The sequence below is a fragment of the Xenopus laevis genome, chromosome 7L, assembly GCF_017654675.1.
Source record: "Xenopus laevis strain J_2021 chromosome 7L, Xenopus_laevis_v10.1, whole genome shotgun sequence".
Classification (NCBI taxonomy): Eukaryota; Metazoa; Chordata; class Amphibia; order Anura; family Pipidae; genus Xenopus; species Xenopus laevis.
The window spans coordinates 118,380,830-118,396,117 of NC_054383.1; the positions used below are offsets into that span (position 1 = coordinate 118,380,830).

Below are 15,288 nucleotides of genomic sequence, written 5' to 3' on the forward strand. Positions count from 1 at the left end.
CTTTATTTCCTACATGATATCGCTTTTCTGGACGTGGCAAACCCAGATCACTGTTGGATTGAGCCATCACTGACAGATACGGTTTGTGGCAACAAGTTTTTTGCATTTTTGAAGTTAGAGATCGCCCAGTAGGCTAGAGTGAAATACTGCCTCTTTCCATCCATTTCTATGGGATTTTTAAAGGCGTATTTATCAAAGGATGAACTTTCACTTTCACCCATTCATAAATACTCTTTTAAAAATCCCATAGAAATGAATGGAGAATGGCAGACTTTCACTCTAGCGGACTGTGGTGATCTCAGACTTCACCCTTTGATAAATATACCCCACTGACTGAATGACTGATACACTAATATCTTCCATTATGGGGAGCCCAGACCAAGGGGTATATTTATCAATAGTGAAGTTAGATGTCGCCACAGTCCTCTAGAGTGAAATTCCGCCACTCTCCATTCATTTCTATGGGATTTTAAAAGGCATATTTATCAAAGGATGAACTTTCACTCTCACCCATTGATAAATACTCTTTTAAAAATCCCATAGAAGTGAATAGAGAATGGCAGAATTTCACTCAAGAGGACTGTGGCGGCCTCTAACTTCGCTCTCTCATAAATAAACCCCCAAAGTTTGTAATCTTTAGTGGGGGCTCAACTGAAAAAGTCCAACATGCACCGTCCTAGTATCGCCTAGCTACATTTACAGGGTTGGACTGGGGGGCCCACCGGGGCTGCTATCACAGGGCCACCCTCTGGGTCTCCTGCCACCAGGTTCCCCCACCGAGCTGCCATGTGCGCATACACGCACCTTGTATTTGTCGTGACGTGCACCAAGAAGATAATCTTAGGGAACAGGACTTCGCGAGCCCCCTTCCAGGTCCCCTGCCTCCGGGTTCCACTGGCGAGCCGCCACCCTCTCATCGCACATACGTGCATACACACGCGCAGGGGCGTAACTATAGAGGAAGCAGACCATGTGTCTGCAGGGGGGCCCAGGAGGTATAGGGGCCCCACGAGGCCCTAATTCATATACAGTTTCAATAAATATTGGTAAAACAAGTCAACTGCTAAAAATTTTGGGGGCCTGAAAAATAATTTGCTGTGGGGCCCAGTAATATCTAGTTACGCCACTGCAGACGCAGCTTGTATTTGCCGTGACGTGCACCAAGAAGATAAGCGCAGGGAACAGGACTGGCGAAGGCAAGTCTGGCGAAAGAGGAAACTTTCAGTAAAATCCGCATCTTAGTGAATTTGTGGAGTAACGTCCGTCTATGGTCCGGTGCTCTAGGCACCGGACCATAGAGCACTCCCCCCCAAAGTATGGAATGAAGTCACGGTGTGTGTGTGATGTCACGTCCAGTGGAATGTCACTCTGAAGCTCTAAACTGGGCCCTGTACCTCTCACCCTCCAGCTGCACTGTGGCTGACGGGGATTTTTAAAGTTTTATTTAAATTTTATTTCAAATATATATAACACAGCCCTGGTCGTTACCTCTATTAATATAAAAAATTAAATAGCAGCAGTAATTAATTGTGGTCCAGTTTTGTGCCAGCCTCTCATCTAACATAGATATAATATTTGTATACAGCCATAATCATAGTGCACTGAATATGCAGACTAGGGCATTGGTTCAGTTTCAGTTGATTTTTTTTTTACCAAGGATTCTCCATTAGTTAAAGGCAAATTGAAATGTGACAGGTCATTTAAAGGGCCCCTATCACCAGAGGTCTGGGCTAATAGAGCTCATTATGTGTATGTATGTGCCCTAACATTGGAGCAGAGTGCTCCTGAGGGAGGTTTAAAAAAAAAAAAAAAAAAAATACTGTTACTTTGAACATTTTGTATGTGGGCTCTATTAGCCTGCACTTCATGTCGGAGAAACTATTTTTACATGATAGGTGCCCTTTAATGTCTAGAACTTGTAAAATTAAAGAGTTGCCAAAGCTGCATTTTATAGTTTAGAGTTGGCTGAGATAACACAACCAGTATGGGGTTATATTTGTTAGCTATGGTTCTTACAGCATGCTAGAACCCTGATATTCACACTTAGGGGCAGATTCACTAAGGGTCGAATTTCGAAGTTAAAAATACTTCGAAATTCGACCCTCGAATTGAAATCCTTCGACTTCGAATATCGAAGTCGAAGGATTTAGCGCTAAACGTTCGTTCGATCGAAGGATTTTTCGTTCGATCAAACGATTAAATCCTTCGAATCGAACGATTTGAAGGATTTTAATTCAACGATCGAAGGAAAATCCTTCGATCAAAAAATGTTTAGCAAGCCTATGGGGACCTTCCCCATAGGCTAACATTGACTTCGGTAGGTTTTATCTGCCGAAGTAGGGGGTCGAAGTTTTTTTTAAAGGGAAAGTACTTCGACTATCGAATGGTCGAATAGTCGAACGATTTTTACTTCGAATCGTTCGATTTCGTTCGAATTCGAACGAATTTAACCAATTCGATGGTCGAAGTACCCAAAAAATACTTCGAAATTCGAATTTTTTTCATTCGAATCCTTCACTCGAAGTTAGTGAATCTGCCCCAAAGTGTAGAAGTCAGGCAGAGGAAGACTTTTGTGGTTTTATATTGAGATTAGGTCTGAGAATATGGTAGGGCTACCACTTTAAGACGTTGCTGTGAGTTACCAGTGGGACGTATTTACTAACACTGGGCAAATCTGCACTAGTGCAGCAACCCCTAATTTACAGATGTTGACAGCACCAGCCATGGATTCCTTTGTTTAAAATGCCTTTATTGAGACATGGGTTTCAGACCCCAATACACTAGTGCAGCAACCCCTGGCAACAAATTTTTTGCTCATCCTTTCTGCAGCTAATCACTGTTTGGATTCTGTAGGCTATTACTCAGGTGCAGGTTTGCTTCAGCATGACAGATTTTATTGTGAAAGCTCAATGAAAATAAACTTGTGTAAATGAGCTATACTTTCCCTTTCATCCATGCCCTTTAAGGAGTGTGGGGGATGGGCTGAGTTTGGAGGTGTTTCCAATTTATCATCATTAGAACCGTTAGTTCTGAGGCCGGTGTTACGCTCAGGTGTAGACAGCAGAACTTTCTACTAAAATGAATAAGCGGCTACTTCTATGTGTTGTGTCTCTGCTTAATGTCATCCCTTTTCATTTCCAACCTGTACTTCTGCCAAGTAAGTCTGTTTAAACCTAGGCTACTGGGGAATTCACGTTTACATATCTGGGCTTACTAGAAATATACTTTGAAATTAAATCTGTGTTGTACAGAAATACATATGAATATTATAGACTAATAGCAGTAGCATAGTTACTTGAGTTTAAGTATGAAAGGGATGTGGTTGTCCTAAAAGCAGTGCAGTCTAGTATGTGTCTAAATTATTAGCTGATTATCCATGCAGGATGTGGATTACATGTATCTGGTAGGGGGGCAAACCAACTGAAAGCTAAAAATGCCATGTTGTATTTCATAAATGCACAGCCGCATGTGGTTTAATTACGGTCATACAAAGTTAAAATATAACCTGTATGTAGAGTATATGGCAAAATGACCCCCTTTAACAGTGTGCATTTTTTCCCCCAATGATTTCATTACCATTACATTTTAGTATGATGTAGACATTGATATTTTAAGACAACTTGCAATTGGTCTTCATTTTTTACTGTTTTTCGTTTTTTAAGTTATTTTGTTTAGCGGCTCACCAGTGCATTTCAGCAGCTATTTGGTTGCTATGGTCTACTTTGCCCTAGCAACTAGGCAGTGGTTTAAATGAGAGACTAGACGAGGAGATGGAAGATAAGTAATGAAAAATAATAACTTAAACAATAAAATTGTATCTTCATAGAGCAACAGCTTTTTGGCTGCTGGAGTCAGTGACCTCCCATTTCAAAGCTGGAAAGAGTCAGAAGAAGAAAGCAAATAATCAAAAAACTATAATGAATATTGAAGACCAAAAGCAAATTTTCTAGGAATAGGACATTCTATATCCACAGCTATTTGGTTGCTAGGGTCTAATTTACCCTAGCAACCAGGCAGTGGTTTAAATGAGACTAAAAGATGAATAGATGAGGGGCTGAAGATAAGTTATAAAAACGAAATTGTATCTTCATATAGCATAAGCTTTTTGGCTGCTGGAGTCAGTGACCCCCATTTCAAAGCTGGAAAGAGGCAGAGGAAGCAAATAATCAAAAAACTATAATAAATAATGGAAACCAATTGCAAATTTTCTAGGAATATGACATCCTATATCATACTAAAACTTAAAGGTAAACAACCCCTTGAGATCCAGTGGCATAAAAAGTTCACTTTTATATGAAAAATATTGTCCTATACCTTTAACTGTACCTACATGATGCATTTACCCCGTTTCCCAAGTCTCTAGGAGAATGTACTAAAGTGGCATAAAGGCACAATTGGTGTAAAATGGTTTACAAAAATGTAATGCGTGGAGTTGCAGCTTTGGGGGGAGGCAATTTCTCTGCAGAAAAAAAACACTTCCCCTAAGGGAGGTCATGGTACCCCTTATCTTCTGCAGTTGGTGCATAAGGGTGGTGTTAGTATTCAGGGCAGTGGCAGTATTCAGGGCTGCTTTAATAAAAATAGTCGTGTCAGATGCATGCAGCAACAACGTCCGACATTTCTACCACTTACCTTAGATTCGGTGCATCTGACATGGCGCCTGCGATTTATCTCAGTGCGTCAGAACGGATGGTAATCGCGCTTAAAATCCCCCTTAGAGTTCTACACTTATCCTTGGCTTTAATTGTTCCTTAAAAAGTCCAGGTGCTGTTGCAACTGCCTACAACTGAGTTAGAGCTAAACTCCACTGGCGATTTTGTTGGATGTTGCTGGATTGACAGATCGCATCCTACAAGTTGGATGTGTATAAAACTTCTCCACAGCTTACAGACAGCATGCAGGAAATACATAACCCACAATTAGGGATGCACCGAATCCACTATTTTGGATTCGGCCGAACCCCCGAATCCTTTGTGAAAGATTCGACCAAACCCTAATTTGCATATGCAAATTAGGGGTGGGAAGGGGAAAACATTTTTTACTTCCTTGTTTTCTGACAAAAAGTCATGCGATTTCCCTCCCCACCCCTAATTTGCATATGCAAATTAGGATTCGGTTCGGCCGGGCAGAAGGATTCGGCCAAATCCGAATCCTGCTGAAAAAGGCCGAATCCTGCATTCGGTGCATCCCTACCCACAATGCATTGCACTGTGATGTTCCTTTTTTTTATTAATCACCTGTGCAGGGAATTGTGGAGGATGTAGGATAAGGACAGATGGCTGCTGATACAAAGTAACAGTAGTCAGCCAGCTCAGCAAAAGTAGTCAGACAGATCAGCAGGGGGCTAGGCTTAGGGAACTGTTCCAAACCATTAAAAATCTTAAAGTCTGCATATTTTTAAATCTATATTGCAAAGTTTTTTTTTAAATTGTTTACTTTTCAAAAAGCTCACGTGTGTGGAGTTCCCCTTTAACCCTTAAGGTCATGCACGGGCCAATAAAAATCTGTCAAATCGGTCCTTCCAGACCCTGACGGCAGGTTATTTGCATGTGTATGGGACCCCCTGATGGGCCTGTTCGACACGGTTTACAAATCAAGTCAGACAAGGAGCGCATTGGAGAATTAATACAGTTCTAGGCCGATGGGCTCTCGGATCTGTTTTGTGACCTCTTCAAACAAGGGGATCTGGCAGTGTATGGCTACCTTTACAGAGTTGCATGTCTCGTGGTATTTTTCTTTTATTTTGTATGCCTGGCCGCCATCGTTAATACGGGATAAAAGATTTTTATAGAGGAAAAATTGGAAAACTCCACCCTAGTTGCTCATATGGCATTGCAGGTCAGTGTTCTCTTTAGGAAGCAGAGTTAGTTGCAAAACTTCCATCTATATATTTTTTTTTTTCTGCATCTCTCCCATATTGGAATTAAAATAGATAAGACCACTGGTTAGACTGGTAGACTGTTAGGTGAATAGCAAAGGGGTTAAAAAGAAAGATGAGAGGAAAACTAGTAATTAAAATGTAGCATCAGGATTAATCTATTTATTGCCTAAAATTTTAAATGCTGTCTGTCACTAGGGCCTTGAATACCGGCAACCACAGTGAATTTTATATTTTAGGCAGATGAGAAAGGAAAACTGTTAAAGTAGAAACCACATTTGCTTTGAATATTGCTGAATCCCTCAAAGTTAAACTGGCGTGCCAAAGTAAGTCTTATGTTCAGCCATATGATATTTAGTCACAGAACACTTTCCAAGGAGAAAGGCACAACTATTATAACAACTGTTTGACTCCTAAAGCTCTAAACTATGCACATATATGTCTCACTGTAAATGTCATCATGTTTTTATTTTTTCTCTCCCTAGACTATAAAATTTCCCTGTATTCGGACTCCCTAAGGCTTTCAACAGTGCTGTGGCTTCGCCCTGCTTATTGTTTATTTGAAGAATGGCAAAGTGACGCTGTAGATCTGTCTGTGGCTATCAGGAAGACATCAAGCATCATAGTGCAAGTACAGATCCAAGGTGCACAGACTAGAACCTCATAGAATGTGTATCTTCATTTAGCTATATTGATAACATATGTTACCATACATTAATTAAGTGTCAGACTATTGCTCAAGTGTTACCGGATCATCCCTTGATGATACAGCCAGGGCTCCATAGCTGTATGTACGTGGATCGAAAACTTGCTAAAGTATAATGTAGAGTGGGTGGTGATGAATGGTACATTCTCTACTTGGAGTAGGGTTCTTAGTGGGTGCAGCAAAGTTCTGTATTGGGTCCACTCTAATTTGGTAATCAGTGACTTGGGAGAGGGCATTGTGAGCAATGCCTCTCTGTTTGCACATGACAAAAATATTCAGCCCAATTAAGTGTCATCCTTACAGGAAGATCTGGACAAACTGGTAATATTACTTCATCAAATACCTGATGGAGGAGGACCCGGGGGTATCTGTGGATAATAAATGTAGCTGTACCAAGCAATGCCAATCAGTAGCAGTATTGCCCTGTTTTAAAAAGGGGTATCGTTTTGTGGTAGGAAAAGGTTGTTCTTCATCTTTACAAAGAAATGTTAAGGCCCCGTCTAGAATATGCAGAGCAGTTCGGTCCCCATTGGGAAGGCCCCGTCTAGAATATGTAGAGCAATTTGGTCCCCATTGTGTAAAAAAAGGATATTAATGAAACCGTGAAAGTCCAAATAAGAGCGGCTAAGCTGGTAAATGGTATGGAAGGTCTGGCCATGTTCGGCTTGGGAAAAGGGGCAATTTTATGGAGCAGTATAGCCATGATTCAACATGAGTGCAATGAATAGAGCATGTGCTAAACATACTTTAGACCTATTGTCTAATCATGAATAATCCATGGCTTTACTTATTTCTTGGGCTAAACAGGGAAATTGAAGCTACTCTTATGTTTGGTCCTTGCGGTACATAATTATCAGTATACAACCCCCTCCTTTTCCCCTTTGTTGTGGACTGGGAGTCCATTATGCAAGGGGACTATCTGTGCTCTGCAAGTTATAATTATAAACCTTGCAAGGACCAAACATGGAGAAGCTTCAATTTCCCTGTTTAGCTCAAGAAATAAAAAAAAAAAATTGTGTTTTAAAAATCGACTGGATTGAGCTGAGCCATCCGTGCCCCTGATGAGTGGGCCTTGAAACTCTGGCTTCTCCATTGTACCCTGAAAAAAAGAACTAACTAAGCACATTTGCCTTTTCTGTATGTCTGCATTCTTTAAAGTCACATTACCATTAATTAATGTAGCAATACAGTGACGGTCATCTTTTTTTTTTTTTTTTTTTTTTCTTTTTTTAAATGCTTTCCTATGAACTTCTGAATTGAGCCACTCCTACGTTTACACAGTTAAGGATTTCATTTTAAATGAACATTTCTGCCATGTTTTTGGTGGAAAATATAATGCACCAATCTACCGCTAACTAAATTTTGCTTTTCTGAAATTCAGGGTTTTTGTTGCCCAAGTGTATATTTGCCTTTTGCACCAAACATTCAATTAGATCATATTATGGTCACTATTACCCAGGGTTTCAACCAGGGCCACCATCAGGGGAGGGACAGGGGGGACAAGTGTCCCGGGCATGAAGGGGGGGCCGGCAGTGCTGCACTTTTGAAAGAGCCGGGCCCCCCTTGCAAGCGCCGAAGCCTGCAGCCATTTTCTAAGTCCCAAACAGCCAAAATGCAGAAGTGCCGAAAAGCTGAACAGCCGAAGGACCTGAAGCCACAAAAACAGCCGAAGCCGAACTCCCGAAGCGGCGAAAAGACCCAAAGTCACGAAAACAGCCAAAATTGAAGTCACGAAAGGAGGCGAAGTTGAAGCCATGAGTTAAATTTTACTGAACACCAATTTGCGTTTATTTTTTATTTTTTTTATTTATTTTTAATCCCCTGGTCACCTTTTTTAACTTGTAAGGTGGGCCGTGGTGCCAGTGTTTTTTATTTTTTTTAACTTATAAGGGGGCCCTGACCATCAATAGCTTGTGTGTGTGTGTGGGGGTTAATTTTTTAGCGCTGAAGTCTGTGTGGTCTTTTAACTGTGATGTGGGGCTTGGGCGCCAGGGGGCCCTGAAAATTTTGTTGTATGGGGCCCCGTGATTTCTAATGGCGCCCCTGGTTTCAACTGCTTGCACATTTGCTATATGTTCTGGTTCACTTGAGATCGCTAAATCCAGTATAGCATGATTTCCCTTTAACCTGTGGTATAAAATTGTTATCCAACAAGTTTATAAACTCGATCCCATTCACTGAACTGGCATTACACTTTATCCTTTAACTTCTTATTTTTCTTTGTCTTTAAGGTGACAATAGTACATACATTGTTCAAGGGGGATATGTGATACCACAGTGCAGACCTATTTTTAATGAACTTCAAGCAACAGAACCATTTGTGTATCAGGTTGGCCCCAACATTGAATTGACTGATGGTAAAGGTGTCCAATTGGTTCTGCCAAATCACAGTTACAAGTAGGTGGTACTATAATTTCCTGAATCCCAGTGTTTTTGTTCCCCCCCCCTCAACCCTAGTTTAAGGATAGTCTAACTTTAAAGCGATTCTGTCACGATTTTTATGGTGTAGATTTTATGTCTCAAATACATTGTTTACACTGTAAATTATTCACTCTACAATATAACATTTCATTCCTGAACCAGCAACTGTGTTTTTTTTAAGTTGTAATATTGGTGTGTAGGTGCATCTCAGGTCATTTTGCCTGATCATGTGATTTCAGAAAGAGCCAGCACTTTAGGATGGAACTGCTTTTCTGTTGCACAGGCTGTTGTGTCTCCTACTCAATGTAACTGAATGTGTCTCAGTGGGACCTGGATTTTACTATTGAGTGCTGTTCTTAGATCTACCAGGCAGCTGGTAGATCTGTTTGCTCTTTTGAGAAACAGATTTCAGTGCAGAATTCTGTTGGAGCAGCACTATTGATTGATAACTACAGAGGAACAGGCCCAGATTTGTGGGAAGGCCACAAAGGCCCAGGTCTAGGGGCCATGCCCCCCAGCCACATCCTCATTGGCTCATTACTTGCCACTGGGTGGAGCACAGGAGATTTAATAATTTTTAAAAAATTCCTGCACAGCAATCACCAGTGCACCGGACCCGATGAAGGAAAGTGCACTTGCCCATGTGTAAAGGGGATTAGACAGATGTGACTAGTGGCAGCAGGCCTAGGGGCACCAACTAGATAAATCCGGCCCTGCCGAGTAAACAGATCCCGGGACCATTGGGGAGGCCCAGGGAGTACAGGTGTGATCAAATGTGCTTAATTGGTTAAAGTTCATACCATGTGTATTTGCTGCTCATTCATCATGCAGGTAAAAGTGCTGCACACTAAAAGGGTGCCCCAACCTCTAACAATCAGGTCAAATGCATTGGAGTCTGTTTACTAGATAATGGATCCAACGTCTGTATTTGCTAAATAATGGTTTAAAATGCTTGACTCCATTCGGCATATGATCAGCCTGTCTAGCTCTCCAGTACTTAATGTCTGAGTGTGTAGCACCCAATGTGACTAACTACACACTGTACCATAATACAGGTATGGGACCTGTTATCCAGAATGCTAGGGTCCTGGGGTTTTCCGGATAATGGATCTTTCTGTAATTTAGATCTTCGTATCTTAAGCCTACTAGAAAATAATGTACACATTAAATAACCCAATGGGCTGGTTTTGCTTCCAATAGGTATTAATTCTATCTTAGGATCAAGTACAAGCTACAGTTTTATTATTACAGATAAAAAGGAAATCATTTTTAAGAATTTAGATTTGGAGTCTGTGGGAGTCTGTAATTCGGTGCTTTCTGGTATAAGGGATTTCCGGATAATGGATCCCATGTCAGTAGTATAATCTAGGCCAAAACAAGGTTGCCACCATACGCCAAATATTTGTTTAGGAGTTTTCTTCCTCGTCTACAGATAAAAGTTAAAAGGCACATTTTTATTTTCTCTAGCACGACCCAGTTGTTGTCCGTCACCTAGTTAATCTTTCCCTTACATAATGCAGCGCTACACAGAGATTTTCCTTGTTAAAATCTTAAATATGCATACAGAACGCAATGTGCTTATGATAATGGATGGATAACGTATTCTATCTTTTAATTAACAGCTGACCTCTGTTGTATATGGTAATGGGGATATAAACCCAAAAGTAAGACACTGCCTAATGTGGGGGAAAAATTTAATTCTAAGCAGCTTTTCAATGTACAATAATTAAATTGTCAGTGGTTTGTTATTTTACAAAAACTTAACTATTAACCATCTAAAACATCATTTCAATTTCTTTTTTTTTTCCCTAGTCAGTTCTGACTTTTGAATCAATCTAGCAGTAGCGAGCTGATGAACAGACATGTAAAGAAGCATGCAGATCTTATATTTGCTACTTAGTTTCAAGAGACAGAACCAGCAGTGCAGAAAGGGTCAGATACTGTGCAATCCACATGTGCAATCAATGTTAAAACCACAAATTTCTAATGAATGCATATTGCAAGAAAACTTTTTATTTACATCCCCTTAAAACATCCCCTTTACCTGACAGGATAAGGAATCTCTCTGGTGCAAGTGTGGGCGAGAATTCTTTGGAAGGCACCCATGTGGTTACACTGTCTTGTTCTTCCAAGTATCTACTGGGTTAATTCATTTTTTTTCTCAAAGAGCATGTAAATCTAGAAATATCACTTCAATAGCGAGAATCAGGTCGGTCAGATCCTTTAACCTCTTCACAAGATAATTTGTTTGTGCTGTTTTACAAGCACCACTCGTATTTGTGGTGTCAACCTTTCCTCCTTGTCACTGATCTCAGAACTCAATATATCCAGAAAGGAACCTAATTGGCCTGACTAAATAAAGGAATTGAACTGAAGATTACCCACATACTCCATTGATTGCATTTGTTTTATGTTGCTCTTTTAACCACTATTTCCTGCATCTTATAGATCCAGCCTTTAATTGTCTGCTGATTCTAATCTCAAACTTTCTTTCTATACTTTTGCCTGTCTCAAAATGGTTATTTTGTGAAAAAGGCTAAGGTCACAAAATGTTTCTAAATTGTTTAATTTGTTGTATTGTGCTTTTTTTTTTTTTTTTTTTTTTTTTAAGGGTCCGCTATGTACTGTATAATGCTGCAAATACACAGATTGCTTTTACCAACTGGTCTCAGCCTTTTCAAACTCGAGGTAAGCAGTGCTCTGTATCGGGGGCTACTAGCAGGTGCAGTTTTCTGTCTGTAGTGGGATAATATTCTCTGGAAAGGGGAAATTGGCTGTGGGAAGCAGGTGCCTATAGTAACAATGGGATAATAGTCTCTGGGAAGGGAGTGTGACATTGGGATAGCAGGTATAGTAGGGAGAGATGGTGCCTATAGTAACAGTGGGATAATAGTCTCTGGGAAGGGACTGTCTGTGGGAAGCAGGTATAGTAGGGGGAGATGGTGCCTATAGTAACAGTGGATAATAGTCTCTGGGAAGGGAGTGTGACTGTGGGATAGCAGGTATAGTAGGGAGAGATGGTGCCTATAGTAACAGTGGATAATAGTCTCTGGGAAGGGAGTGTGACTGTGGGATAGCAGGTATAGTAGGGAGAGATGGTGCCTATAGTAACAATGGATAATAGTCTCTGGGAAGGGACTGTGGATGTGGCATAGTAGGGAGAGATGGTGCCTATGGTAGCTGTGGGTATAACAGCCTCTAGGCTGCAGGTTACATATAAGTTGGGGAAGTAGCACTTCATATCAGCTTTGCACAACTTTTGTCCTTTAGTTTTAGGGTTCGGGTTATTTTTTGTTTTTAAGAACTCCTAGCACGTGCTAATAAGTAAATGCTGTCAGGGGTGGCTGAGATATTCTGTTTGGTTCAGCACTCCCACTACTATATTTCTGGGTATAGTTTGTCCTGTAGCACACTCCTTTTTTACTCAACTTCCAGCCTTCTGCAGTTGTAAATGTAGAGGTTTTAACATTGGGCTTAATGATGACATTTTCACCTGGAGAGCAGGAGAAGAAAATTCTACTGTAAGCATTGTGTGGCACAGGAGAAATCTTGTGTTGACTTTGTGTGAAATTGTGCAGAAACTGCTGGTTTCTGTTCATTTAGTAATGTGCCCTTAGCTATGTCACAATAATCAAGGTCAACATGTCTAATGTATTGCAAGGAAGTGATTGCAAATACTGTGTCTGCAGAGTTGCCTATGGATTTAGACCCAAAAATATGCCCCTATAATATTTTGGGTGGGTATCCATGATCCCATTTAATACATTAGAAATATTTTCCTACTATAGTAATGGGTGAGTGCTCCTTATTCTCAAAACTTGCCACAGCACTCTTTAATCACGCTAATAAAAAAAATGATGGTGGTGATTCCTTTTTAAGAAAACTGAAACCAGCAAGTGCAGTATTTCACAAAAAACGAAACTAGAGTTCTTCTGTACAACACAAAGCTTACATTAGAACAGTCTCCACCCGTGCTGCCGGTAATAAAATTTATAATGCCACCCCTTCAGCATAAAGTAGAAACCTTCACCCTTTTAACAGGAAAGTTCTGTAAAGGCCAATAAAAGTGGAATTCTGACTTTCAGTGGGTGTTGAGAATTGTAGTTTAAGTGAAGGCTATACATACTACGTATATGCTGGCTTTATGAGGGGGTGCCATGTTAGTTTGTCCCCAGGGCCCCCAAACTATAAGGGTCAGGGCACACAGGCAGATTCGGGGGGGTTAGAGTAGAGATTAGGGATGGCACTCGGAGCGATTCGTTTTCTGAAGTCGCCTCACAAGGAAACTTTTTAGGCGAATTGCCATCCCGCCGGCAATTTACATTTTAGCCAGTGGGGAGGCAGTTTGGGGAGGTCAGTCGCCCTGAAGAAGAGGAGATTTGTCGCCAGGCGACTAATCTCCCCGAATATGCCTGTGTGCCCTGACCCTATATGCCTGGCTGGAGCACAGACTGTAAAATCATATCTAAAACAAGGTGTAGCCTGAGTTGAAACCAGTCTAATGGGTTTAGGGATTACATAGTGATGTTTCTATTGAAATAACTCATTTTTGTTCATCTTTTAGACATTCCCACAGCTCCTCAGGACATGAATGCCAGGCTGCAAGGTCGCTCTGGTGGAATGGTGGTCATTACGGTGCTGCTCAGTATATCCATGTTCTGTCTGCTGGTCGGACTTGCTGTCGTCCTCGGGGTTAAACAGCCGTAGGCTGGAAGTTTGTGTGTGATTGTATTTATTAACCAGTACTTGTCTCAGTCCCATTTATTAGTCTGTTCAGCAATACAGGGCTGCATCTGTAGGATAGCTTGTGTTTGGGTCTCGCTCTTTTATATAATATGTATTATTGTTATTCAATAAAAGAGAGAACGTTTTATGGGTGTGCTTTCTGTATTGTTCTAAAACAACACTTAACTTAATAAATGCTTACACTTTGTGAAATGAAGACACGCAGGAGCTTCAGCTTTTTTTTTTTTTTTTTTAAGATATGATTAGATATAATGTGGTAAAGGGTTAAAGGAAAACGATACCCCCCAAAATGAACACTTAAGCAACAGTTCATATTATATTAAGTGGCATATTAAAGAATCTTGCCAAACTGGAATATATATTTAAGTAAATATTGCCCTTTTACGTCTCTTGCCTTGAGCCACCATTTCGTGATGGTGTCTGTGCTGCCTCAGAGATCACCTGACCAGAAATACTACAGCTCTAACTGTAACAGTAAGAAGTGTGGAAGCAAAAGACACAACTCTGTCTGTTAATTGGCTCATGTGACCTAACATGTATGGTTTGTTGGTATGTTTGTGAATACAGTGAATCCTACAATCCCAGGGGGCGGCCCTTATTTTTTAAAATGGCAATTTTCTATTTATGATTACCCAATGGCACATACTACTAGAAAAGTATATTATTATGAAAATGGTTTATTTACATGAAGCAGGATTTTACATATGAGCTGTTTTATGTAATATCTACATTGTTTGGGGGGTATAGTTTTCCTTTAATGTTCCCATAAGTCATCAATGTGCTAAGAAAACCAATGATAACTGGGAACAAGGAATAGAGTGCAGGCAGGGGCTAACAAGTGGGGATTTTATTGTCAAATGATGTACTCTGTCCAAAGTCTTTGCTTTGGCATTGACTATAGGGAACCACAAAGAAAAGGAACCTGCAAATGTTAATTTCTTGTCATAGCCTGAACTGTATGACTGGCACCAATTGTAGCATGCTTACACCTGTTTACCCCATATGTCTTTAGTAATGTCTAACCAAGTAGACTAGGCCCAGCCCCCCGGCAATGGGGAAATATCTAAAAGGAGCGACTGTCATCTGTATTTGATATCATCATTAGACTGTGTAAAGAGTAGGGATGCACCGAATACAGGATTTGGTTTGGGATTCTACCAGCTTTTGGCATGTGCAAATTAGGGTTTTGTATTCGGCTAAATCTTTCATGAAGGATTCAGCTGAGTTAAAAAATAGTGATTTCAGTACACCCCTAGTAAAGAGTAAATAATCGGTGAGCTTCCCATGGGTCAGTCTGACAATCCTTCAAGAATTCTAGGTGACGTATAACCAGCTGTCAATATTGTGTCTGTTTCCTAAAAGTTTCTGTACGCTGGGCTTATTGCCTTGCCTTTCCGTCCACTTAATTTTATCCAAATAATTAAAATTTTTAAAAATTACTATTTTTTGTTTTCTCTTTGTAATACAGAGTACTGTGTACTTGATTCAAACTAAGATTTGTCATCCTTATTGGAGGCAAAACAGTCCTATGGGGTTT

General features: G+C 40.5%; 1 protein-coding gene across 1 annotated transcript; it reads left to right on the forward strand.

Annotated features, from left to right (window-relative positions):
* Positions 1–2,982: 2,982 nt before the first annotated feature.
* On the forward strand, positions 2,983–13,876 carry LOC108696751 (uroplakin-2-like). The gene is made up of 5 exons (XM_018226365.2): positions 2,983–3,157; positions 6,364–6,522; positions 8,816–8,981; positions 11,617–11,693; positions 13,570–13,876. The coding sequence occupies exons 1-5, from the start codon at positions 3,079–3,081 to the stop codon at positions 13,710–13,712; spliced, it is 624 nt and encodes a 207-aa protein (XP_018081854.1). The 5' UTR covers positions 2,983–3,078; the 3' UTR covers positions 13,713–13,876.
* The last annotated feature ends 1,412 nt before the right edge of the window (positions 13,877–15,288 follow it).

Excerpts from the sequence above, each read along its gene's own strand:
- LOC108696751 (XM_018226365.2), top strand. The coding sequence starts at position 3,079 with ATGAATAAGCGGCTACTTCTATGTGTTGTGTCTCTGCTTAATGTCATC. Across the intron at positions 3,158-6,363 it reads CCAACCTGTACTTCTGCCAA|ACTATAAAATTTCCCTGTAT; the intron begins GTAAGTCTGTTT and ends TTCTCTCCCTAG. Across the intron at positions 8,982-11,616 it reads CTGCCAAATCACAGTTACAA|GGTCCGCTATGTACTGTATA; the intron begins GTAGGTGGTACT and ends TTTTTTTTTAAG.